Below are 25,029 nucleotides of genomic sequence, written 5' to 3'. Positions count from 1 at the left end.
TTAAGCCAGTCACTGATTTCAGCAGCTACACAGCAGCTGCTGAAGGTGAAACAGCTTACTAGGGACTCTGCCTCCGCATGTGACCGCTGGGCGTCTACACCCTCCACCTCTGGTGTCTCTTCTCCACCCCTGGGTCTAACGATTGGCGTGGAACCCGGGCACAGCCCGAGTCTCCCAGGCCCGTGGCCACGGCCCGCGATGGCCCTGCTGGGCGCGATCGCCTGCTGCCTGCTGCTCTCTTGGCACTGCCCTGCGGGCCTTGGCTTCCCGGGACCTGCTCCTGCTATAGGTAAGTCCTGGGTGCGCTCCTTTCCCTCCGGACTGGGGCCTCCAGAACTTGCCGGCAGCGCCGGTGCAAATTCAGGGAAAGTGTGTGGGGTGCACCTGCTTTTGAGTGCAATGTACTCCCCTTCTGAGTCTCCGGAGAGCGAGGTGCTGGCCTGACTAGGGCCCCCATCGGATGTTCAACCTGGCCGGTCGAAAGTGCTAAAATGACCCCCGCCCGGAGAATGGGGTCAGCCAGGGCTCGGCTGCAGTAGGCGGGGCTCCCCAAGGACACTCCGGGACGAATTCCCCGCCCAACTCCGGTTGTTTACACTTTGTGTCCGGGTCTCCGGGTGGTTCTGCTTCCCGGGTAAAGAGGGAGCTCCAGCTGCGGCGGGGGCGGGCGGAGCTGGGAGTTAGGCGACTCGCGCTCCCCGCAGCCGCTAATCCGCATGGAATCGGAGGCCAACTGTGGGAGCTTCTGCTACTCCATGGCTGTACATTTTCTCCAAGTTTTACGCATGTACCAACAACTGTATTTACTGTCAGGCATTAACTTACCCCACCCCGATTGAAAATGAAAAAAAAAAAAAAAAAACTCATGAGTAACTTCTGAGCTGCTCACTGCCTTCGGTGACCTTTTTAATTTTCTTTCCAGTTTGCCCAGCCTGAGTGCATTTGACCCTAGTCTCAGCGCTTCCTGAGCCTTAATCTAGATTAGAACTCATGGGGCCTTTATTTCACTTGTTTGGATGCATTTAGTGTAGTCTTAAAAGCCCGCTCCCCCAACACACATTTCTAACTTTTTCTTCCTTCCTTCCTTCCTTCCTTCCTTCTTTCTTTCTTTCTTTCTTTCTTTCTTTCTTTCTTTCTTTCTTTCTTTCTTTCTTTCTCTTTTTCCTTTTTTGCATTTCTAACATTTAATGTTTTGCTAATGGAGAGGTTCTGATATGGGGCCGCAACTTCAGTAATATCTAAACTTGTTATAAATGTCAGGATAACCGCTATGACAACACTATCATTTGAGAATCACTGAGCCTCATGAATCTTAGATGATAAATTGATGCTCTGTGAGCCTTCAGTTACAAAGATAAAGATGCCCTGGTTCTCTTTAAAAGTAGGCGATCTGTTAAGGGGGTGGGGGGAGGTGGGATGGGGTGGTGATTGGTGATGAAAGAAGGGTCCTGGGGGGGAGGGGTGAGTTTTGGGCATAGCTCTCTCTAAAACTTAGTGATCCAGTGCTTAATGCTGAAATCTACTCTTTCTGCAATTCTATTTCACTTTTAAAATACTCTGGGAAAAAAACCAAACAAGCAAAAACCTTTCTGTCTGAAAGTAGGTTAGAACCTGTCAGACTATTTGACAGTATAAACAAATGTAAACATCTATTAAACAACCATGATGTGTTCAGAGATTTGAATTGTGACTAACTGATTAACTAGGTAGTTTCTCTTCCTCCTCCTCCTCCTCAAGTCTCCCCTTCTCCTTTTATGCCCCCTTCTTCTTTTCTGTCAAGGTTATCACTAGGGCTTAGTACCTATATAATTCTACCACTCCCAGCAGATTATTTTCCTTTCTCAAGATAGAGGTTGAACTATAGACTAGAGGGGCTGGGGAGATAGCATAGTGGTTATGCAAACAGACTCTCATGCCTGAGGCTCCTAAATCCCAGGTTCAATCCCCTGTACCACCATAAGCCAGAGCTGAGCAGTGCTCTTGTGTTTCTCTCTCTGTGTGTGTGTCTCTCTCTCTGCATCTCTCTCAAAAATAAAAATTAATAAAAAAATAAAAAGAATGTTGTTTCTCTATAATTAAAAAAAAAGAAATATAGACTAGAAGAGAGGTCTAGAGAGGCAGAGAGAGAAACAGAGATACCATAGCACTGCTCCACTGCTTGTGAAGCTGCCCCTGTGTTGGTAGCCTTGTGTTGGTTAAGAGCTCAAACCTAGGTCTTCGTGAATGGTGAAGTGTGTACTCTACTGGGTGAACTGATTCCCAGTCCTTTTTTTTTTTTTTTTTTGGTTCTTTAGGATACATTATAACTTTTTAGGTTTAGGTAAATTCTAATTTTTTCAGTGCAGTTTTAGCATTTACTTAGATATGATCCACTTCTCTCTCTGTCTCTGTCTGAGAGAGATCTATCTGTCTCTCTCTCTCTCTCACACACACACACATGCAACTATTTTTCAAAGGTTACTTATGGAGAGTTAGAAACATTGCTCATGGGTAAGGCAGGTGCCTAGCCAAGTGCACAGCCCAGAATAGTGCCTTAGGACCATGTGTGCTGTCCTTTGACGTTGAATGAAGCTTTGAAACTGTGGTGTCTCCTCTTTTCCTGAAAGAAAAAGTAGCCCAGAGCAGTACAATTAATTACATATTATACGGCTCCAGATCTGCCCCATCCTCAAACAAAAAATTGTACGCAGAACAAAAAGGTACTTTTTCCCCCTACTTGATTACTAAATTTCAGTTAAATTTATTAGTAGTATTGATTTTATGACACTATTAATGTCTCAAAGGTAGAATTTCACTTTTCCTCAAAATTTGTGCTTGCACAGACCTCACTCACCACCAAGTACCCTTTCCCTTCAGTGCTGGGCTTTGAGTCCCCTACCCCCTTAATAACCTTTTCCTACCTCCTCTCTTAGTGACTTCATGTCTGTGTATACATAGGCTAAGGATTTATGTGTTTCAATCTGTTCCTTTGCTATTTAAAAAGTAATTATTATCTACTAAGCAGCATTCTCACTAAAATGACTTATTAAAAACTTAAGATTGTGCTGGGAACTTTGCCAGGTGATTTATATATGCTGTTTATTACATCAATTTTGCTGAGGAGGAACCTCAAGGAGAGTTTTAAGCCATTTGCATAATGTCACATTCACTTAACTAGCTAAGGATAAAATTCCAATGAGATACGCATTATGTCAAACCGCTACTCATTTCTACCTAGGATATGAAAACACTGTGTACTGGGGGGTTGGGATGTCCGCATAGTATTCTGACCACTGGTCCTCAATGATTCTGTAATTTTTGAGACTCAATGTCATGTATACTGTTTGCAGAAAATGACACCAGCATTTTATAGCATCATATCATCATGTCAGTTCTAGTGTTCATGTGAGGATTAAATGAGATGCAAATGTGAAAATGCTTTAAAAGTGTTCTGGAGCAAGATATATGAATGAATGAAGCGGAACAACACTCTGAGTGAATAGAAGGAACAAATAGGAAAAACAATTAGAAGGAAGTGGGACCCAGGCAAGCTTTCTACCAGGCATTTGTCACTCTAGTTCTGTTTTTCTTTAATTTTTTTTAACATATCAGTGATTTAATAGTGATTTACAGTATTATAAGATAATGCAGGTATAGTTCCACACCACTCTTATGACCAGCTGCTACAGAACTGCAGGTTTCTTCTTTTCGAGAGAGATCCTAGCAAGGTTCACTGCAAGTGAGAGTGTCACTAAGTGAGAATTGCTGGGGTAAGCCACATTTACAAATTTAGTTGAATAATTAATGCTAATAATTAACTTGTATTGAGCACTTACTATGTACTTTACACTTGTGAATTCTAAAGTGCTTTGTATGTAAAGATAGATAGGTACTGTTGTTATTTCTAGTTTACATATTACACATGAATTGTGTCAGAGCTGGGAGTGCTGTGCTGTTATCTATGGTGGAAATTGGACCCATGTGACAACTGTCTTGTAAATTATTACCTCCCTGATAAAACAAACAAATAATAAAAAATAAAGTATTGTATAATGAGGGAGAAGGAGGGAGGGAGGGAGAGATGGAGGGAGAGAGGTAGAGAGAGAGAGAGAGAGAGCGCACATCTGAGCTTCACTCTGGCATGGGACACCAGGACACCTTGCTCATATAATGCTGCACTCTATTGCTATGCCATGTGACAACTTTCAGAAAGGACTTTGGATTTTGTGTCATAGAATCTGTATTTGATGAAGTTTTGTCACAGACCAGGTCCTTTGTTGGGCTGCGCCGCAGAGGAGAGAGGAGGTCCAGAGCAAGTGGGGTACACAAATCTTTATTATTGGATCAGGAGGGGGTGGCTCAGGCCACGTGGAGTCAGCCGAAAATGGCCGTCCCGCTACCTCACCACCCGGGGAAGGGGGGGGAGCGCGCGAGAGAGAGCGGGCACCAGAGAGAGAGAGAGCCCAGAGAGGGGGGGAAGTGAGAGAGCTTTTATTGGGCAACAACCAGGGGTGATGTGTGGGGACAGGATTGGTTGAAAGGGGCACTGCTAGGATTTCGCGGGACATGGTAAAACCTGGGGGCAGAGACTGCATCAGAATAATTCCTCAGCATCATATCCTCCTTTTCCTTTATATCTAAATGGACACAGTAAGGAAATATTCCATATGAAATATGGATTGGAGCAGGCTTAAATGTTTTTAAGGAATGCCGTGCTCAGGTGGGAAGATTTAGGACTTTCTGTGGAGGAGGGAAGACTTAAATGGCTGCCAACCTTGTGAGACGTATGTGTCCCCCCTGTGCTCAACCCCTCTTTAGAGAGAGAGACTTACTTGGAGGGACTCATCTCATAGGTTAAGTGCAGCCTGCTCAACCATCTCTTCACAATATCTCTACATCTTTTTTTATCTTTCTATCTAGTCATCGCATAAGATGGTTCAAAGACTGTAAAAGACTATCTATGACAGAGGAATAGTAGTGTAGGGGTGAGAAAAACCTTTTGGGCATAAACCTAAATGATATAACAAAACAGGAAGGGACAAGTAGGGAAGTAGTAAAAGCCAGTGTGATGTCAAGGGAAGGATTGATGTGTAAAGGAACGTTCCCTGTTTGGGGGAGGGGCAAGGGTACATAATGAGGGGGAGGTGGGAGGGCATGACCCACCAAACAGAGGGGATATTTGGCATTGTATAGTCCTCAAGGCAACAGTCTGTAAAGTCTATGAACTACTCAGGATCAGTTTATGAAAAACCAGCAGCGTGAAGGGAAATAAGCTGCTTTAAAATTGTGTAAAGTGTCTATAGGGTATACCAGCAAGTCTGATAGAAGTCTCAGTCCAAAGTAGATGGCTAGGGGAAGAAATGGCAGGGGATGAAATGCTGCATGAGGAAGGTTAGCCGTTGGAATTCTGCTGTAGAGAGCTAGCTGGAACCGCCAAAACGTGACAGCCAAATCAGAAGCAGGAAAGGCAAGCAGGTATTAAGAAAGTTCTGTCCTTGGAGTCTGTGTATCAGGTTCTTCAGATCACGTTAAGTGACATCTAGGGTTTTGGGGGTGTACCACTGTAGTCGTGCCGTCTAGTGGGTGATGTCAGGGTGTGCAGGGGTTCAGATGATCTTTCCCGGGATTCCTGTGAAAGAAACACAAACAATCTGCTTCTCATGGTTAGTAGGGCATCTGATTATATATATATATATATATATATATATATATATATATATGAAGAGGTTTGGTGCCTTAGCCAACAGCGTCAGGTTGAGCCTGATGTAAAGTTTCGAGACCTCCTTTGAATCTGGAGAGGTGGCAGTCGTTGACTATGTGGGTCATAGTCTGTCTGGAGCCGCAGGGGCAGTTCGGGTCGTCTCTGGCTCCCCAGCGATGGAACATAGCGGCGCACCGGCCATGGCCTGTTCAATAGCGATTGAGGAGGGCCCAATCATAACATGCTAGGTCAAAGCTGGGTTGACGCTTGCAGGGGTCTGTGATGAGGTGTTTGTTCTTTACCTCAGCTGACTGCCAACTCTGTTTCCAAGAGACTGGAACAGAGAAGTTCAGTGTAGGCGTAGGGGACCAGATTGGGTGACGAGACGTCAAGCGTTGGACAGGGTGGGCGAAGATATCCGTGTATATTGGCAGGTCTGGTAGAGCGTAGACGTGGGAAATGAACTTAGATGATGCCGCATCCCGACGAATATCTGGCGGGGCGATGTTGCTAAGAACTGGCAGCCATGGAACCGGGGTGGAATGGATGGTTCCAGAAATTATCCTCATGGAGGAATATAATTTGGAATCGACCAAGTGGACATGGGGCTACGGAACCATCCTGGGGCACAGTATTCTGCAGTGGAATAGCATAATGCCAGAGAGGATGATCGTAGTGTGGAAGCGCTCGTGCCCCATGAGGAGCTGGCCAGTCTTGCAATGATGTTATTCCTCGCGCCCACCTTTGCTGCAGTTTTTATGAGATGTTTGTGAAATGACAGAGTGCGATCGAGAGTAACGCCAAGATAGACTGACTGGGCTTCATGCCGGATTCTCGTATCGCCAAGCTGCACATTAAGCTCATGCGAGGCCGAGGCATGGTGTAGATGGAAAACAGATGATACCGTTTTTGCAGTGCTAGGGATTAGTAACCATTTTTTACAGTAATCAGATATCAGAGACATGTCTTTCATGTTTCCTCGAGGACTCCAAATGGTTTAAGGTCTCTAAATGCTGAAAAGATATCCTTTAACTCTCATATCTCAGCCACAAGGTCTCTTAATGATGAGGTATCAGCAGGGGTAGGAGTCAAAGAAGCAGAAGCCCCTGCAATAGAAACCGAACCCGTGTCTGCTGGGGCAGCGGGAGGAGGAGTCAAAGAAGCGGCCGAACACGTGTCTGTGTGGACGGAAGTTTTGGGGCTAACTGCAGATCGCTTAGGGCGTTTAAGCTTTGAGCACATATGCTTTAACTCTCGTATCTCAGCCTCAAGGTCGCTTAACCTTTTGGCAGGAGGCCTTGAACATATCGTGAAAGTTGCAAATATAGCCAAGAGAACCCATGGTGTAGCGAAAATTAAAGTGTCTCTGTGATCGAGAAACTGTCCCAGGAGAGAAGGATATAATGTCTGGGACGCCTCCTCATAAAACGGAAAAAACCCCATGGTGGGGGGAAACACGGGGCCACAGATGCGGACGGATGCCACTTACCTGTGTCTGGGCGACTTTTGGGGACCTCAGGCCAGGCCACTCAGCAGGGCGTGAGTGCGGGACACGATGGGCACCAGGTGTCGGGCTGCACTGTGGAGAAGAGAGAGAGAAAGAGAGAGAGAGAGAGCCCGGGGGGGGGGGGGAGTGGGAGAGCTTTTATTGGGCAACAACCAGGGGTGACGTGTGGGGACAGGATTGGTTGAAAGGGGCACTGCTAGGATTTCGCGGGACATGGTAAAACCTGGGGGTGGAGACTGCATCAGAATAATTCCTCAGCATCAGTCCTTGGTTTTGATAGACAGATGGGCAGGCACACACAGTCTGACTGTATACATTTAGAGCTGAGAGGTGAAGCTTCGAAAGATATAGATTTCATAAATCCCAGGTTAAGAATGCATCAGAACTCTGGATTTGGCTTCTATTTAAATACTTCCTTTAGAACATTTAAATAATTACCCTTACATAGCTTCCTGTCAATGCAAACTAGAGAAAAGACAGCTGGACCAGAGGCCTGGAGAGACTGGTTCCTGCTCACCTTTCATGACTGAGTCACCATGTCACCTTGAGGAAACACTGAAGTCTGCTTGAGTTCCATTAAGAACTATTTGGTGCTATCAGACATTTTCCATCTGCTGGGAAAACATGAATAGAGGTACAGGATTATGCCAGTGGTATATATCTTTAATGTAGTTCCAGTTTTGATGGATAACAGTTTAATATATTTATATTCTCTTGTCCCTTAGTCATCCTAGTATCTGATGTAGGTGTCTTCACTACCATATTTTGCATGAGACAGGTAACATTGGAATGTGAGTACTAGTATGCACAGTTAATGAGAACAGTACAGACTCTGGAATCAGATTTCTTGAGTCCCTGTATTGAGTCTGCTGTATGTGACATCTGTGATTTATATTTAACCTCTGTACTCTGTAGTTCCTTACCTGCAAAATGGAAGCATTCATGAGTTAAAAAAAAGAAAGTACCACATTTACAGTTCAATTTAATATTCAGGTTGGGGTTACAATTACAGTCACAGGAACACTGAATTTACTAGATGTCAAATACCTCCTAAGAGTTTACTTCTAGTGAGTCATTTAACTATATTATATGATTGGCACTATTATTACTTTTGTTCTACAGTTAAGCAAGCTAAGGTCACACAACTAAATTCATAAATGGAATTTGGATTCAAAGTCTAGAATTCTACTTCTGGAATCCCAAGTCTTATAATACACTATTATGTTTATTACACCTTAATACTATTTTTTGTTGAAATATTTATATATGTATTTTAATGAAAGATAGATAGATCCCAGAGCACTGCATTACTCTGGCTTATGCTGGTACTGGAGATTGAACATGGGACCTCAAAGGCTAAGGCACAAAAGTCTTTTGCTTGGCAATAATGTTGTCTCCTTAGCCCTATACTTCAATTTTTTTCTTATTATCTTTATTTACTTATTGGATAGAGACCACCAGAAATCGAGAAGGAAGGGGGTGGCAGAGAAAGGCGAGAGATAGAGAGACACCTATAGCACTGCTTCACCACTTGCAAAGCTTTCCCTCTGCAGGTGGGGAATGGGGGCTTGAACCTCGGTCCTTGTGTATGGTAATGTGTGAAGTCAACCAGATGCACCACCACTCAGTCCCTGGGCCAGCCTTTTTTAGATAGAAGGATAAAGAGGGAGAAAGGGAAAGGTACCACCACAACAAAATTTACCACAGCATGATAAAGGTTATGTATGAGACTGGATCTCACTTATCTAAAACAGGCACTCTCTCTTTTTTCCCTTTTGTCAAAATTTTATTTTGATAATATTAGTTTATAAGATTATATTAGTTTTAAACTGAAACATCATAATTCAACATCTATATGTACTATTTTAATGACTGCCAACATATAGGAAACATTTCATGACTTTGCGTACCATTCCGGCTAGTACCAGGATCATGTATTATTCTGATTTTAGCATTTGTGCTGCCAAAGATAACAAGCCCAAACATGTTTCTCAATATTTATTCATGAATAGTTCAAAAATCTTTATAATTCATGCATAACACCCTGTCTTAGTTTAGGTTAGTCAGAGATAATTTTTGTTCCAGTGGTTATGCAGAGGAACGCCCACCAAACATGCTCTGTCTTGCTAACCCCGGGGATTTTATACACTTAGTAGTTGTGTATACCTGTGAAAATTTCTTTATTTTCTCAACTACAAGATGTGAACAATAATTCTTAATGTGGTCCCAGAAGTGGCATCGTGAATTAAGTGTTGGACTCTCAAGCATGAGGTCCTGAGTTTGATCTCTGACGGCATGTGAACATGTGACCTTTGGGTGTCCAGCCTGAAAGTCTGGTGTACAATTACTTCACTACCTCCCTGGCACTTAACATTTTATGTAACTGTAGAACAGGAAATTACTTCCATTAGATAGTTTTTTTTATTATCTTTATTTATTTATTGCATAGAGACAGACAGAAATCAAGAGGGAAGGGGAAGATAGGGAGAGGGACAGAGAGACACTTGCAGCCCTGCTTCACCACATGCAAAGCTTTCCCCCTGCAGGTGGGGGCCGGGGGCTTGAACCCAGGTCCTTGTGCACTATAACATGTGTGCTCAACCAGGTGCGCCATGACCTGGCCCCCCATTAGATAGTTTTAAAGACAATCTCTAGAAGAGTGACAAAAACAAAACAAGTGCACCGTATAGATGACAGAATGCCACTTTGGATTCTCTTTAAATTTTTTTTAAGTTATATTTATTTATTGGATAGAGACAGTCAGAAATCAAGAGGGAAGGGGGAGATAGAGAGGAAGAGAGACAGAGAGACAACTGCAGCACTGCTTCATCACTTGCAAAGCTTCACCCTTGCAGGTGGGGGCAAACTTGGGTCCATGTGCATTGTAACATGTGCACTCAGCCAGGTGCATCACCACCTGGCCCACCTGAATCTGTTTCTTAAAAAAAAAAAAATCAAATAAAAATTATTGTGGGAGAAAATAGTAGAACACATGTTTCTACCAATAGAAAAAAAAATATCTGGCAAGTCCTATTTTTGGATTAAAACAGATTGCAGATGTTACCTTTTCACTAAAATTGAGAGGCAAGATATCAAGAGGCAAGATTTCTTTTTCAAGAAATGAGGAGTGATATTTACCTCTTGGTTTTGCAACCTCTCCAGTTTATAACCCTGATAATTCATATTGTATTTTCCTATAATTTTTTAAGAAGAATTAAAACATTTAAAAAAAACTTAAAATCTGCAGGGAAGGAGAAACACTCTTAAGACAAGTATGGAATTATTATTGACTTACAAGAATGATACCTCAGAGAGGGAACAGAGAGGGAAACTCAAAGCAGGACTTGACTGAATTTGGAGTAGGGCACCAAAGGTAAGGAAAAAAAAAAGATACCTCTATAAATGACACTATGCAGATGTATATACACATCTACATATAACAACTTATATTTGTTGTATAACCTTTCTTGCATAGTCATGGTGTTCACTCATTGATTCTGACACATGTAAGTAGTAATTTCTTCCTAATGTTCTTGGAACCCTTATCTTCTCAAAAGGAAGGACTATATGTAATTTCAGAGTACCTGAACCATTAAGTGACCAAAGCTTTTCACCATCACAGGAAAGAGGCAATGTTTTTAGTCTTACTATAAATTTAGTTATATGGGAGGGGGCCAGGTGGTGGTGCACCCAGTTAAGCGCACATAGTACTACGCACAAGGACCTGTTCAAGTAACCAGGTTTGAGTCCCTGTTTCCCAACTGTAGGGGGGATGTTTCACGAGTAGTGAAGCAAGTCTAAAAGGTGTCTTATCTTTCTCTTTCCCTGTCACTCTCTAACTTCCCATCCCTTCTCAATTTCTCTCTGTCCTAGTGAATAAAATGGGGGGGAAAATGAGAAAAAAAATGGCCACCAAAAGCAGTGAATTTGTAGTGCCAGCACCAAGCCCCAGTGATAAAACCTGGAGGGGAAAACAAACAAACAAACAAACAAACATACAAATAAATAAATAAATATGGGAAGTCTGAAAGTGAAATGGATTTAACAGCATTTCTTTTCTAATCAACAGGACAGTTTTGGCATGTGACTGACTTGCACTTAGACCCTACCTATCACCTCACTGATGACCACAGAAAAGTGTGTGCTTCTTCCAAAGGGGCAAACGCCTCCAATCCTGGTCCTTTTGGAGATATTCTATGTGATTCTCCATATCAACTTATCTTGTCAGCATTTGATTTTATTAAAAATTCAGGACAAAAAACATCTTTTATGATATGGACAGGGTAAGTGATTGTTATGTAAATTCCAGTAGAGATTCAATATATATATATATATATATTTGCTTCTGTTATTCATTTATTTTTGCAAATTAATGTGAATTTGTTCAGTTCTGTGATGTTGCATATGTGTGGAACCTTCTGGTAGTTGTCTTTCATCTTTTTTCCTTATTTCACTAAACATAATCACTTCTAGTTTTCTAGTTCCATACATTTTGTCCCATAGTGTTGGAGAACCTGATTATGAACCTGTTATTTCTCTGCTGAATTATTTTTGAACTATTGACAGCTATGTATTATACATGTCAGAAACCCTTTGGTCTCTCTGTAGTTCTGTCTGCAGCCTCCATGGGTGTGTTTTGGCTATAACAGGGTAAACACATAATGTTGGTCAATAGGCCTTAAAGTGAACATGAAGCCTGCCTTATCTTTTTTTTTATTTTTAAATTTTTTTATTTGTAAAAAAGAAACATTGACAAAACCATAGGATAAGAGGCGTACAGCTTCACACAATTCCCACCACCAGAACTCTGTATCCCATCCCCTCCCCTGATAACTTTCCTATTCTTTAACCCTCTGTGAATATGGACCCAAAATCATTGTGGGATGCAGAAGGTTGAAGGTCTGGCTTCTGTAACTGCTTCCCTGCTGCACATGGGCATTGACAGGTCAATCCATACTCCCAGCCTGTCTCTCTCTTTCCCTAGTGGGGAAGGGCTCTGGGGTAGCGGAGCTCCAAGGCACATTGGTGGGGTTGTCTGTCCAGGGAAGTCTGGTTGCATTCTGCTAGCATCTGGAACCTGGTGGGTGAAAAGGAGTTAACAAACAAAGCCAAACAAACTGTAGAACAATAATGGACCTAAAGGCTGGAATAGTGCAGATGAAGTGTTGGGGGGGTCCTCCATTTTGTAGATAGCTAGTAGGCATATTTTAGTTATATTTCAAAGGGTCTGTAGCTATACTAGTGGTTTTTGTTTTTTTTTGCCTGAGCCTGAAATATGATATGTAGGTGGATCCTAATTATTGTCTGGGAAGATGATGTCATAGCTGGAAAAGGACCAGAAAGCTGGATCAGGGAAGAGAGTAGCTCCCTAATATAGGAAAGGGGTATAAATATTACTGTAAACCCCATCGATTTGATGTGATCTGGGGCCCATAATTAGCTTAGGAGCCTGTGTGACCTCTACATCCCTCTAGATCTGAGCTCACATTCTGTGGTCATGAGTACATGAGAACTCCCCAGTATCAACCCACCTTCCTCAGGTGTAGCATAGAATATGTTTAATATTTATTTACTTTTAATTTTATTAGTGATTTAATATTGGTTTACAAAATTACATGTCAGCAGGGGTATAATTCCACACCGTTCCCACCACCAGAGCTCTGAATCCCCACCCAGTCCCTCCACTGCAAGCCACCGCAGTTCTACCAAGATTGCAGACATGGGCTATGGGCTAACTAACCATCATCTCTACAACTGTCTACATTTGTACATGTTTTTTTTTTCCAGGTCTTGGAAAAAATATATATATATATTGATGTCATATATATATATATATATATATATATATATATATACATACATATACATATATATATATATAATGCAGATTTTTCTTTTCCTTCCTCCTCCTCCTCCTCCTCCTTCTCCTCCTCCTTCTTCTTTTTTATCTACCATGTACTGTGGAAGCTCTTTTGTCTCTCATGCAATGTTTTTTTGGTGAAAGTCTGCTATGATAGGACTGTAAGGGGTCATACAAAAGTCTAATGATTTTTTAAAATATTTTTTTAGATTTTTTTCCTTTTGTTGCCCTTGTAGCTTATCATAATTGTTGTTATTATTGTTGTTATTCCTGTTGTTGTTGGATAGGACAGAGAGAAATGGAGAGAGAAGGGAAGACAGAGAGGGGAAGAGAAAGAGAGAAAGACAGACACCTGCAGACCTGCTTCACCGCCTGTGAAGCGACTCCTCTGCAGGTGGGGAGCCAGGGGCTCAAACCCAGGATCCTGATGCTGGTCTGTGAGCTTTTGACCATGTGTGCTTAACCTGTTGCACTACCATTTGCTCCCTCTGATGATATTTTATATTGCTACTTTGGCAAACGCTAGAAGAAGAAGATTGCTACTTTAAAAATTTATTTATTTAGTTATTTTGGAGAGAGACAGCAATTAGAGAAATGGGGGGATAGAGAAGAAAAGAGTAAGATAGACATCTGCAGCCCAGCTTCTCCACTTGTGAAGCTTATTCCATGCAACTGGGGACCAGGGGCTTGAAGCAGTGTTCCACGGCATGGTAACATGTGTGCTCAACTAGATGTGCCACCACCCAGCCCCTTCTAATGACATTTTATAGAAACTTAACTTTTCTGCAATTCTGTCTCTCTTCCAGGGATAGCCCACCTCACGTTCCAGTACATGAACTCTCAACAGACACAGTCATAAACGTGATTGCTAACATGACAAACACTGTCCAAAGCCTCTTTCCAAATCTGCAGGTTTTTCCTGCACTGGGTAATCATGACTACTGGCCACAGGTAAATTTGATTTTTACTTTTCAGAAGTACTTAGATATACTACCCATCATCACTGCCATAATTGTGGGCAATAACTAGACATAGGGCATGGAATTGGGCTCTTCTTTTTTAAAATTGATTTAATAATGACTAACAAGACTGTAGGATAAGAGGGATATAATTCCATACAATTCCCATCACCAGAGTTCCGTATCCCTTGCCCTACACTGGAAGCTTTCCTATGCTTTATCTTTTTGGAAGTATGGGCCAAAGTTATTTATGGGGTGCAGAAGGTGAAAGGTATGGCTTCTGCAATTGCTTCTTCGCTGATCTGCGCTGAACATGAACATTAGCAGGTAGATACATACCCCCAGCCTGAAGAAATTTCTTGATACTGGCCATTAGTCTTGAGATGAATCAAATGTGAATCTTGATGAAATAGAGTCAACTTTTGTCACTGTCAACATGCTAAACTACACAGTGCAGAGACCTGGGGTTGGTCAGTCTCCTGGAGTTAGATGCTACATGCATTCTATTTATATGCTTTAGGTGACAGGCAGATAGACATGGGGTATGAAGTCATATTCACTATCATTTAAGTCATTATTCTGTCCACCTCTTAGTAGCTTGACCAATTTGGATAATTAATTTATTACCCCTGATCCACAGGTCACATTATTATTCTTGCTTCTATTCGTAAAGAAAACACTTGTAAATAGAAGCAATAATACTTACCTTGTAAAATGTTTGTACTAGTGATACTGTATAAAAAGAGCACAAGTCCTTACCTGAGGACTTATCATGTGCCAGTGAAGTAATGATGCAGGTGTCTCATTCCCTTTTCTTTTTTTTTTTTTTTTTTTTTAATTTTTTATTTAAGAAAGGATTAATGAACAAAAACATAAGGTAGGAGGGGTACAACTCCACACAATTTCCACCACCCAATCCCCATAGCCCACCCCCTCCCATGATAGCTTTCCCGTTCTCTAGCCCTCTGGGAGCATGGACCCAGGGTCGTTGAGGGTTGCAGAAGGTAGAAGGTCTGGCTTCTGTAATTGCTTCCCCGCTGAACATGGGCGTTGACTGGTTGGTCCATACTCCCAGTCTGCCTCTCTCTTTCCCTAGTAGGGTGTGTCTCTGGGGAAGCTGAGCTGCAGGACACATTGGTGGGGTCTTCAATCCAGGGAAGCCTGGCCAGCATCCTGGTGGCATCTGGAACCTGGTGATTGAAAAGAGAGTTAACATATGAAACCAAACAATTTGTTGAGCACTCATTCCCTTTTCTTCTTAATCTCCCTATCCCTCTCAATTTCTGTCTTCCCTATGAAATAAAAAATAGTATGTTATGAGGTCCCTCTCTCAGTACTTTTTAAATTACTGATCACTCTTGCCTGGATTGACTTGTGTCTAAGTAAGGTACTTAAAGAGTTCACAGTTGTGGAAATTAACAGTTGTTTCAATATTATCTCAATCCCTGAGCTGAAGCACATTGGCTGTTAGGGCTTCCTTTGTTCATTTTCTTCCCTGTAGGCTATGGGAGCTTGAGGGTTTTTAAATTGTAAGTAGGCTTTTTAGCTTAATCATGCACTCCTGACCAAGAGATACATCAGGGTGGGGAAGAGATAGCACAGTGGTTATGCACAGAGACTCAAATGCCCTTAGGGTTCAAAGCCCCAGGCTCAGTTTAGCCGTTTTTCCAGCAGCCAGAGCCAAGCTGGAAGTACTTGGCCCTGTGAATTTCCAAACAAGTTCTGTTTATACTCTGTGGGTTCTGTGGCAGTTATTCACCGTTTCTCCCCAATTCATCAGGAGAACAATGTGGAAAAGATCCCACTACACAGCCCCAATGATAGACCACCAGGGTGTAGAACTTCTCCTGGGTTTCCTGGCCAGTTCTCTGCTTCTCAATGTCAGGATGAGGCCTTCTGGCTGCTGCTCCAGCCTCTGAGGGGAAGTAGCATGGAGACACTCTTTCTACCATGACTTTATATCTGAAAACCTTTCTAAAATTGTACTGTTGTCATTTCATGAATGTCAAATTTCAGGATTTGCATTTCAGGAATATCAAATGTAACAAGAACACCTAGTTGTGGGTTAGGAATAGGATTGTAGTGAGTGTCTGGTAGCAAACATATTTGCTATGTGTAATTTCTTCATTAAAGTCCTATGACAATGTCATACACATAGCTACATGAGTATACCTACCCAGACACATATCCCCACCCATTACATCAGAAGATGAAATTAGTGTGGGCAGCTCAAGAATTCCTTCCAGTTGCCACCCAAGACAATGGGCCAGGGTCCTCATTTACTCCTACAGTGGCAAGAGTGATGCCACAAGACTTAATGGGTGGGCTACTTCTCATTATATTTCAATTTCGGCAGCTATCATGTCATAACCAAATATGACTAAGGCTGTTCCATGGTGTAATAGATAATTTACATTGATTTTTTGTGTAATGATGGGAGGACATAGGATTTGCATTTATGTCTGGGGCAAACAAGCAGTCCATGGCAAAATCATCTAAAAAAAAAGTCTAGAGTGATTTTTATATAATTTTAAGGCTCTGTAAGATTCTACATGATCATATTAGTGTCTTGACATTTATCCCACAGTACAGAGTACAAAATTGGCTAATGATTTGTCCATTATTATGATAATGATGATGGTGACTGTCAGTTTTTAATTAGGATGTACATTGATTTGAGCCATTGTGTAATTTTCAAGACAGATGACTGATTCCTGAAGCAAACTAGATTTTTATTTAAAGTACAAATAATCAAGTTATTAGTTCCAGTTAAAATTCCATTTGGTTACTAGATGCATTGAATATATTTATATTTTCATCATCTATTAAGAATCTATATTAAGAGATAGTTTGACTTGGACAGAAACTATTGTGAGCTGGGCATAAGTAAGCCTTTTAATAGATTGTTGATAGGAACTCCTCTAAAAAAGCCAATCTTGGGGCTGGGTGGTTGCACATCTGGTTGAGCACACATGTCACAATGTAGAAAGACCAGGGTTCCAACCCCCAGTCTCTGCCTGCAGGGGGAAAGCTTTGCAAATGGTGAAGCAGTGCTGCAGGTGTCTCTCTGTCTCCCTCCCTCCCTGCCCACCCTTCTGTATTTCTGGCTCTCTCTATCCAATAAATAAAGATAAAAAAACCTTTAAAAACAAAAAAACTTGATTTTACCTCACTTGAAGTCAAGAAGGAAAAAATTCTTAAAGCGCTTTAGCTTTTTACTGTAATTTCATAAATTAAAAAAAGGAATGAAAGCACAGCGACCGGCCTAAGGATCCTGGTTCAAGCCCCCGGTTCCCCACCTGCAGGGGAGTCGCTTCACAGGTGGTACAGCAGATCTGCAGGTGTCTATCTTTCTGTCTCCCTCTCTGTCTTCCCCTCCTCTCTCCATTTCTCTCTGTCCTAACGACGACAACATCAATCACAACAACAATAATAACTACAACAACAATAAAAAAAAAACAAGGGCAACAAAAGGGAAAATAAATAAATAAATATAAAAAAACAGGAATGATGATCTTATTTCACAGATGCTCCTTCTTCCTCTCTCTCTCTTTCTCTCTCTCTGGTGTGTGTGTGTGTGTTTACCAGAGCACTGATCAGCTCTTGCTGGTGACTGAACTAGGGACCTCAGATTCTGAAACAGGAATGTCTTTTTGCATAATCACTGTTCTCTCTCACCAAACCCCTGTGTTCTTTTCAGTATTTAAATTCTTCAAGTTTCGCTTTCTATCTTAGAGCTTATATCACATTAAAGATACTTTATTATAATGTGGCAAAGTGTGATGATGTAAAGATACTTTATAATGTTATAAATAATATTAGGTATATGTAGTTAAAATGTTAAATGTAGTGAGTTTTGGAGTAATGTTTTAATTAACACACACATATATATTTAAAGTTTCAATAGTAGAATATATATATATATATATATATATATATATATATATATATATATATATAATTTTTGTGACCAGGATCAACTTCCTATAGCTACCAGCAAGGTGTACAATGCAGTAGCAAATCTCTGGAAACCATGGTTGAATGAAGAAGCTATTGGTACTTTAAGAAAAGGTATGTGGAAGATTTACGTATTTCTATTTTGTCTCCATTTTCCTCTTGTTGCTAGATTTAGACCTCTAGTATTTACTTGGGTGTGTAAAGTTTGGAGGGCCTTTACCCAGTTTTTCTAGACTGTCAGTTATGTTTGAAGCCCAAGGAGAGTCAGGGATGGTAAGTGGGCCTAGGGCAAAGAAAACTGAACTATTTCAATAGGTAAGCTAGAAGTGTCATTGTAGCAGACTCAGGAAAGTTCTGTCACTAATGATGCATAGTTGGGAGTAACTTGATGCCCTAAACCTTATCTTCACTAAGTGTGAAGCAGCTCTGGTTTATCTGACATACTTTGCCTCTAGCAAGATCCACATAAGGTCCCTTCTTAGGGTTTTATATTTTACAATATCTCTGATATTAAATCCCAGTCACTTTAAAGTTGGAATTGCTGTATTGATCTTTTGTAAAATTTCATACCAAATGTTTAATTATCTTTTCATCTGAAAATGGACAGAACTCTTCCCCTATCACATTAGAACTGAGACATAAGAGGTTTTCAATTATATGTTTCTTAAATCTTGTTCTTATAATGGTACATATGTATATGCAAATGAAACAGTAAGAGATACCTGTAACCTTCTTGACTGACCTGTAAAACTTAGTAAAGAATTGCTTTTGTAGTATCTACATATTTTTGTTCTTCTAGAATGTTGTTTTAAATTTCTTTTTATAGGTGGCTTTTATTCACAGAAAGTGCATCCTAATATGAACCTTAGGATCATCAGTTTAAACACAAATTTGTACTACAGCCCAAATAATGTGACCCTGAATAAGACTGACCCAGCAAATCAGTTTGAATGGCTAGAAAATACACTGAACATCTCTCAGCAAAATAAAGAGAAGGTAGGTGATTTACACCAGAATCATCTGGGGATCAAGAGAGGGCTGAATTCAAGTATTCAACCTGAGGGCGGATAGATACTAATAAAAGTGTTAGAATTTGAAAATTCTTTCGCATGAAATACTTTGCAGTTTGTCTCTCTTACTTTAATGCTTTGCTGGTTGATTGACAACCACTGATATAAAAGGAGGCTGATATAAGGATACTATTACCGAGTTCATAGGTATATCATCAGTTGTATAGTTCAAATGAGAAGAGAACATAATGGTGATATGGCTAATAAATGCCTAAGTTATTATATTTACTTTAAAGTTATAATAAAATTTCAATTTTGAGTATTGAAATATCATTTTGTTGTTATACTTGTGCAAAAAAAATTTCCCCATAAGTTCATTTTGTGTTTCTTTACCAGGTGTACATTATAGCACATGTTCCCGTCGGGTACCTGCCCTATGCGAACACCATCACAGCCATGAGAGAATACTATAATGAGAAATTGATCAATATTTTTAGGAAATACAGCAGTGTCATTGCAGGACAATTTTATGGACACACCCACAGAGATAGCATTATGGTTCTTTCAGATATAAAAGGTAGTATGGTTATCTTTCTTTATTTTTTCTTTTTAATCTCCCCAGTCCAAGATGCTAGAGCAAAGATAGCATTTGAGTATCCAGTGGCTTTTATTAACCCAGTAAATTAAAATTTATTTAATCAGCCTGGCAGTGTTAACTATTTGTTTGGCTTTTTTCCATAAGCTTTTTTAGGGCCCTTATCATTGGCTAACTATTACAAGAACACCTGAATTTGTCTGTTTAGCTAAATTTTCAAAAACAAAAACAAGTTTTCACCAAGTGTAAAGAAATTATGTTGTATGTAATTGGCCTGCTACTCATTTCGTTATTATTTGTTTTACATCTCGGACTTTAAAGAGAAAAGAACAATCTACTATTAATTTAAAATAAAATATATTCACTTGAAGTCCTTACCACCATAACCTTTTATTCAGCATTAAAAGCAAAGCAAAGGGGCCAGGCAGTGGCACACCTGGTTAAGCGCACACACTACAGAGCGCAAGGACCCGGGTTCCAGTCCCTGATCCCCAACTGCGGGGATTAAGCTTCATGAGTCGTGAAGCAGGGCTGCAGGTATCTCTCTGTCTCTCTCCATCTCTATCTCCCCTTTTCCTCAACTTTTCTCTGTCTCTATCCAATAATAAATAAATAAAGTTTTTTAAAAAATAATTAAAAAATATTTAAAAGAAAGAAAAGAAAGAAAATACAAAGAGAATCTCAAGCATCAGACCTCTTGAAATCTTACATGGTTCCATGTTTTGCTAAAATAGACATAATCAGAATAGTGTTAACATATCTAAAAACATCAGTTATGATTCTTGGAGATTATCTCATACTAATCCATAACAATAAAATTTTTCTAGTTTTCTCTCTCTCAGTCTCTGTCTCTCTCTTTCTCTCTTTCTTTAGTTTGTTACCTACTTTCACAAGACAGAGGTAGAGAAATTGTCCAGGGCACCATTCAGCTCTGGCATATGTTGGTGCTAGAAACTGAAATTGGACTGATCTCTAGGACCTCAGACTTGAATACCTAGTGAATCATCACTGTGATATATCCTCAACCTTCATTTTATCGAAAGTATCTCCACTGTTATTTCAATTCAGGATACACTAATATTCACACAGCATTGTAGTGTTGTCTGTATTAATCTGTTAATTTAGAATCTATTCCTATTTTTGTCATTTATTTGGGGAGTTACATTTTAATTTAGATGCATTCTGTATGTATCCCTATCTATCTATCTATCATGTATATCTATCTATTTATCTATCTATCTGGTTTTTTTTTTTGTCTAGGAAATCCAATAAGTTCTTTGTTTGTGGCTCCTGCTGTTACCCCAGTGAAGAGTATTAAAGAAAAACAGACCAATAATCCTGGAATCAGACTATTTCAGTATGATCCACATGACTATAAGCTATTGGTAAGTTGACACAACTTTAGAACTGGCCCCATATTTATGTATGCCTTTGTATTGTTCATTTATTTAATTGAACGTTTCTTATTGAAGCTATGTACATTGTATTTTATGTTGGTCTTTCATAATACCATTCTTTCTGTTATACTTTATAGGGCAGAGAGAAACTGAGACAAGAGGGGAGATAGAGAGGGAAAGAGAAAGATAAGACACCTCCTGACATGCTTCACTACTCGTGCAGAGTCTCTTTGTATGTGGGGAGTGGGGCTCCAACCCCGGTTCTTGGCATGGTAATATGTATCTTAATCGGGTGCGCCACCACCTGGCCCCCAGTTGTAAATTACTCTTACTGAAGATAGAGGACATGAAGACATTCCTGCATACTCTAAAAACATTTTCACCTCTGTAGTACCCGTTTTCTTTGTTTTAAGATATGCCTCTGTAAAATGATATCAAAATGTTTCTGTGCTCACTGAGTTGCTATGAGGATTACATGAACAAATATTCATAAAACTCTTGGAAAATATCTGACTTACAGTAAATCATGGTAAAAAAAATATAATTGGAAAGGAAAAAATAAGGGGCTTGAGTGGTGGTGCACATGGTACAAAGCACAAGGACCTGCGCAAGGATCCAGGTTTGAGCCCCTGGCTCCTCACCTGCAGCTGGAGTTGGGGAGGGGATAAGGCAGGCCTGCAGGTGTCTATCATTCTTTCCCCCTCTCTGTCTTTACTTCCCTCTCAGTTTCTCTCTGTCCTATATAATAAAACAAACAAACAAACAAACATCCTTCAGGAGCAGTGGATTTGTAGTGTGGCACCAAACCCCAGTGATAACCCTAGAGGAAAAACAAAAACAAAAAACCTGGACATTTATCTTACATATAAAAGCTCATTGGAACTTTTTGTTAATTAATATTTTTTTATTCACCAAGTTTATCTCTGGGCCTCTGGTGCATGATGACAATTCCACTGCTCCTGGTGGTCCTTTTTTTTTTTTTTTTTCTTCCCGTTTTTACTTGATAGGAAAAATAGAAGGGAGGTGGAGATAGAGACGGGGAGAAAGATAAACACCTGCAGCCATGTTTCACCCCCTTTGAAGCTTCCCCCCTGCAGGTGGAGACTGGGACTTGACAGGTGGGTCCTGGTGCCACTGCCCAGCCCCTCATTGGAGCTTGTATGTTACTCTATGCTTAAGATCAGCTTAGTATTGAAAGAATGCTAGTCATTATTTATTTATTTTATTCTTGACACTGTCCCTTTCTATAAATATAAATTGAAGAATTTCTCAGTGAAAGTCTTTTCTGACCCAATTTCAGATTTTTTTTAGATATGTATAATAGTGGTTAATTCTGTTTTTCCTATGAGTATGTTTTTATGAATATGATAGGGTAGGAGTGATTTTGATTTAATTCATACACATTAGCATTTTATTAGATGATAAAATGAAACTACTGACTGACAATACAGCACAAGAATACAACACAAGAAATATTTTACAACTGTCAGGTGCCTGTTTTTGGATCTAAACCTCAGTTATATAAATGTGTATTTGCATGTATGCTTTTTTTTTTTTTTTGCCTCCAGGATTATTGCTGGAGCTTGGTGCCTGCACCATGAATCGACTGCCCCTGGAGGCTGTTTTTTTCCCCTTTTGTCACCCTTGTTGTTTTATCGTTGATGTGGTTATTATTATTGTTGTCATTGATGTCGTCATTGTTGGATAGGACAGAGAGAAATGGAGAGAGGAGGGGAAGAAAGAGAGGGGGAGAGAAAGATAGGCACCTGCAGACCTGCTTCACCACGCATGAAGCGACCTCCCTCCAGGTGGGGAGCCAGGGGCTCGAACGGGATCCTTAAGCAGGTCCTTGGGCTTATGTAGCCATGTGCACTTAACCCACTGTGCTACCGCCCGGCCCCCTACATGTATGCTCTTTTAAAAAAATTTTTTTATGTATGCTCTTTTATGCATGTGTACAGACACCAGAAGTTGTCTGTAATTAACGTGAAAGAACTTTTAAAATTTCTAAAGCAACAGCTTACTTAGTGTGCTGCTCGCCTATGTTTGCAGCCCAGGTTCAAGCCTGCCTCCTAACTCACTGCATTGAAGGAAGCTTGCTGCTGTTTTTTCCCTCTCCTTCTCTCTTTGCCTGCCTCTATCTAAAAGAAATTGAGGAGTCATTTTGTGTTATAGGACTTCCATTGTTGAAATAGTCAAAAAGATTGTAAATAAATGTATACATTCCAACTATTTGTATTTTTTTTTCACAAAGAAGGCTAGAACTGCTCATATATGAAAACAGTGACTGCCAGTGTTAAAAGGCTCAATGGGCATGAAAATTGCTTTGATTTGTAGCGTTTGCCTATTTTTTTCATCTAAATTCTACCATCATGGCTAATTTCTTGCGGCCAGAATGATGTCAGTTAATTTGTAATATTCCTGAAAATTTGACATCAGCTTTTATAACTGAAAGACTCCTATAACATATCACTGCTTCATAAACTACCACCAGTGATTTTTTTTTTTTTTTTGCCTCCTGGGTTATCACTGGGGCTCAGTGCCTGCACCAGGAATCCACTGCTCCAGCTGGCCATCTTTTTTTCCTTCCAGGGTTATTGCTGGGCTCGGTGCCTGCACCATGAATCCACTGCTCCTGGAGGCCATTTTCCCCCCTTTTGTTGCCCTTGTTGTTGTAGCCTCATTGTGGTTATTATTATTGCCATTGTTGATGTTGTTCGTTGTTGGATAGGACAGAGAGAAATGGAGAGAGCAGGGGAAGACTGAGGGGAGAGAGAAAGATAGATACCTGCAGACCTGCTTCACCGCCTGTGAAGCAACTCCCCTGCAGGTGGGGAGCCGGGGGCTTGAACCAGGATCCTTAAGCCGGTCCTTGCGCTTTGCGCCACATGCACTTAACCCACTGCGCCACTGCCCGACCCCCTCAGCTGGCCATCTTTTTCCCATTGTTGTTGTTGGATAGGATATAGAGAAATTGAGAGAGGAGGGGAAGACAGTGAGGGGGAGAGAAAAAGACAGACACCTGCAGACTTGCTTTACTCCTTGTGAAGCGACCCCCTTGTAGGCAGTGAGGCTCAAACCAGGAGCCTTGCATGGGTCCTTGTACTTTATATTATGTGTGCTTAACCCCGTCAATGCCTGACCCCCTACCAGTGATTTTTTTGTTTTGTTACTGTTTTTAATTATAGGACATGCTTCAGTATTACTTGAACCTGACAGATGCTAATTTAAAGGAGAATGCCACCTGGAAGCAGGAGTATAATCTGACCCAGGCTTATGGCATTGAAGATTTGCAGCCAAAAAGTTTGTATGAATTAGCAAAACAATTTGCAAGCTGGGACAGTAAGCAGTTTATAAAGTACTACAACTACTTCTTCGTGAGTTATGATAACAGTGTGATTTGCAGTGGGATATGTAAAGCCTTTCAGATTTGTGCAATTATGAATCTCGATCATACTTCTTATAGAGATTGCCTTAAACAATATTATATAAAGTAGGGTCCATAGTCTTTAAAAATTTGTGTTCATATAAATGTTAATCTTGCTCTGTTTCTGAGTTCAGTTTGTGGGAATTGTTCTGTAAATTTTTATGATGTAGATAATTTTTTAACATTCTAAATTTTATTATGTTGAATATATGTAAACTACTTATTATGAGAGAGATACTTGGATATAAATGCCCTATCTTCAAGTTATATAATTATATCTAACTTATACTCTTGTTGAATTGTCATTTATACAATAAAGCAAAATTCTCCCCAAACATGATAAATAATTCTCAATATGATTGAGAATTTTCGGTCTCTCAGTTCACTCTTTTTAAAATCTCAGGTGTAAAGGGAAGACTGAGGTGATGAAATGTGTAACGTGTAAAGTGAGGTAAATGCTGTTTATGTGTACTCTCCATGACTGGGAAAACACCGGTGTCTCACTAGGTTCCTGATATGTCCTGATATGTTAATTTGGATTTTTAGCATTTGAGCTAAATTCTGTCTCCAAAGTACTGACTCATCTACCTTGAGTGATTCCTTCATACAATAAACTTTATGGCAAAATGAGTCAAGT

General features: G+C 40.4%; 1 protein-coding gene across 1 annotated transcript; it reads left to right on the top strand.

Moving 5' to 3' along the window:
- The first annotated feature begins 38 nt into the window (after positions 1-38).
- SMPDL3A (sphingomyelin phosphodiesterase acid like 3A) lies at positions 39-25,022 on the top strand. The gene is made up of 8 exons (XM_007521306.3): positions 39-289; positions 11,257-11,470; positions 13,854-13,998; positions 17,981-18,077; positions 18,790-18,959; positions 19,370-19,550; positions 20,829-20,953; positions 24,154-25,022. The coding sequence occupies exons 1-8, from the start codon at positions 199-201 to the stop codon at positions 24,460-24,462; spliced, it is 1,332 nt and encodes a 443-aa protein (XP_007521368.2). The 5' UTR covers positions 39-198; the 3' UTR covers positions 24,463-25,022.
- Positions 25,023-25,029: the final 7 nt, after the last annotated feature.

This window comes from Erinaceus europaeus, chromosome 4, assembly GCF_950295315.1.
Source record: "Erinaceus europaeus chromosome 4, mEriEur2.1, whole genome shotgun sequence".
Classification (NCBI taxonomy): Eukaryota; Metazoa; Chordata; class Mammalia; order Eulipotyphla; family Erinaceidae; genus Erinaceus; species Erinaceus europaeus.
This window is presented reverse-complemented; position numbering and strand designations above follow the sequence as displayed.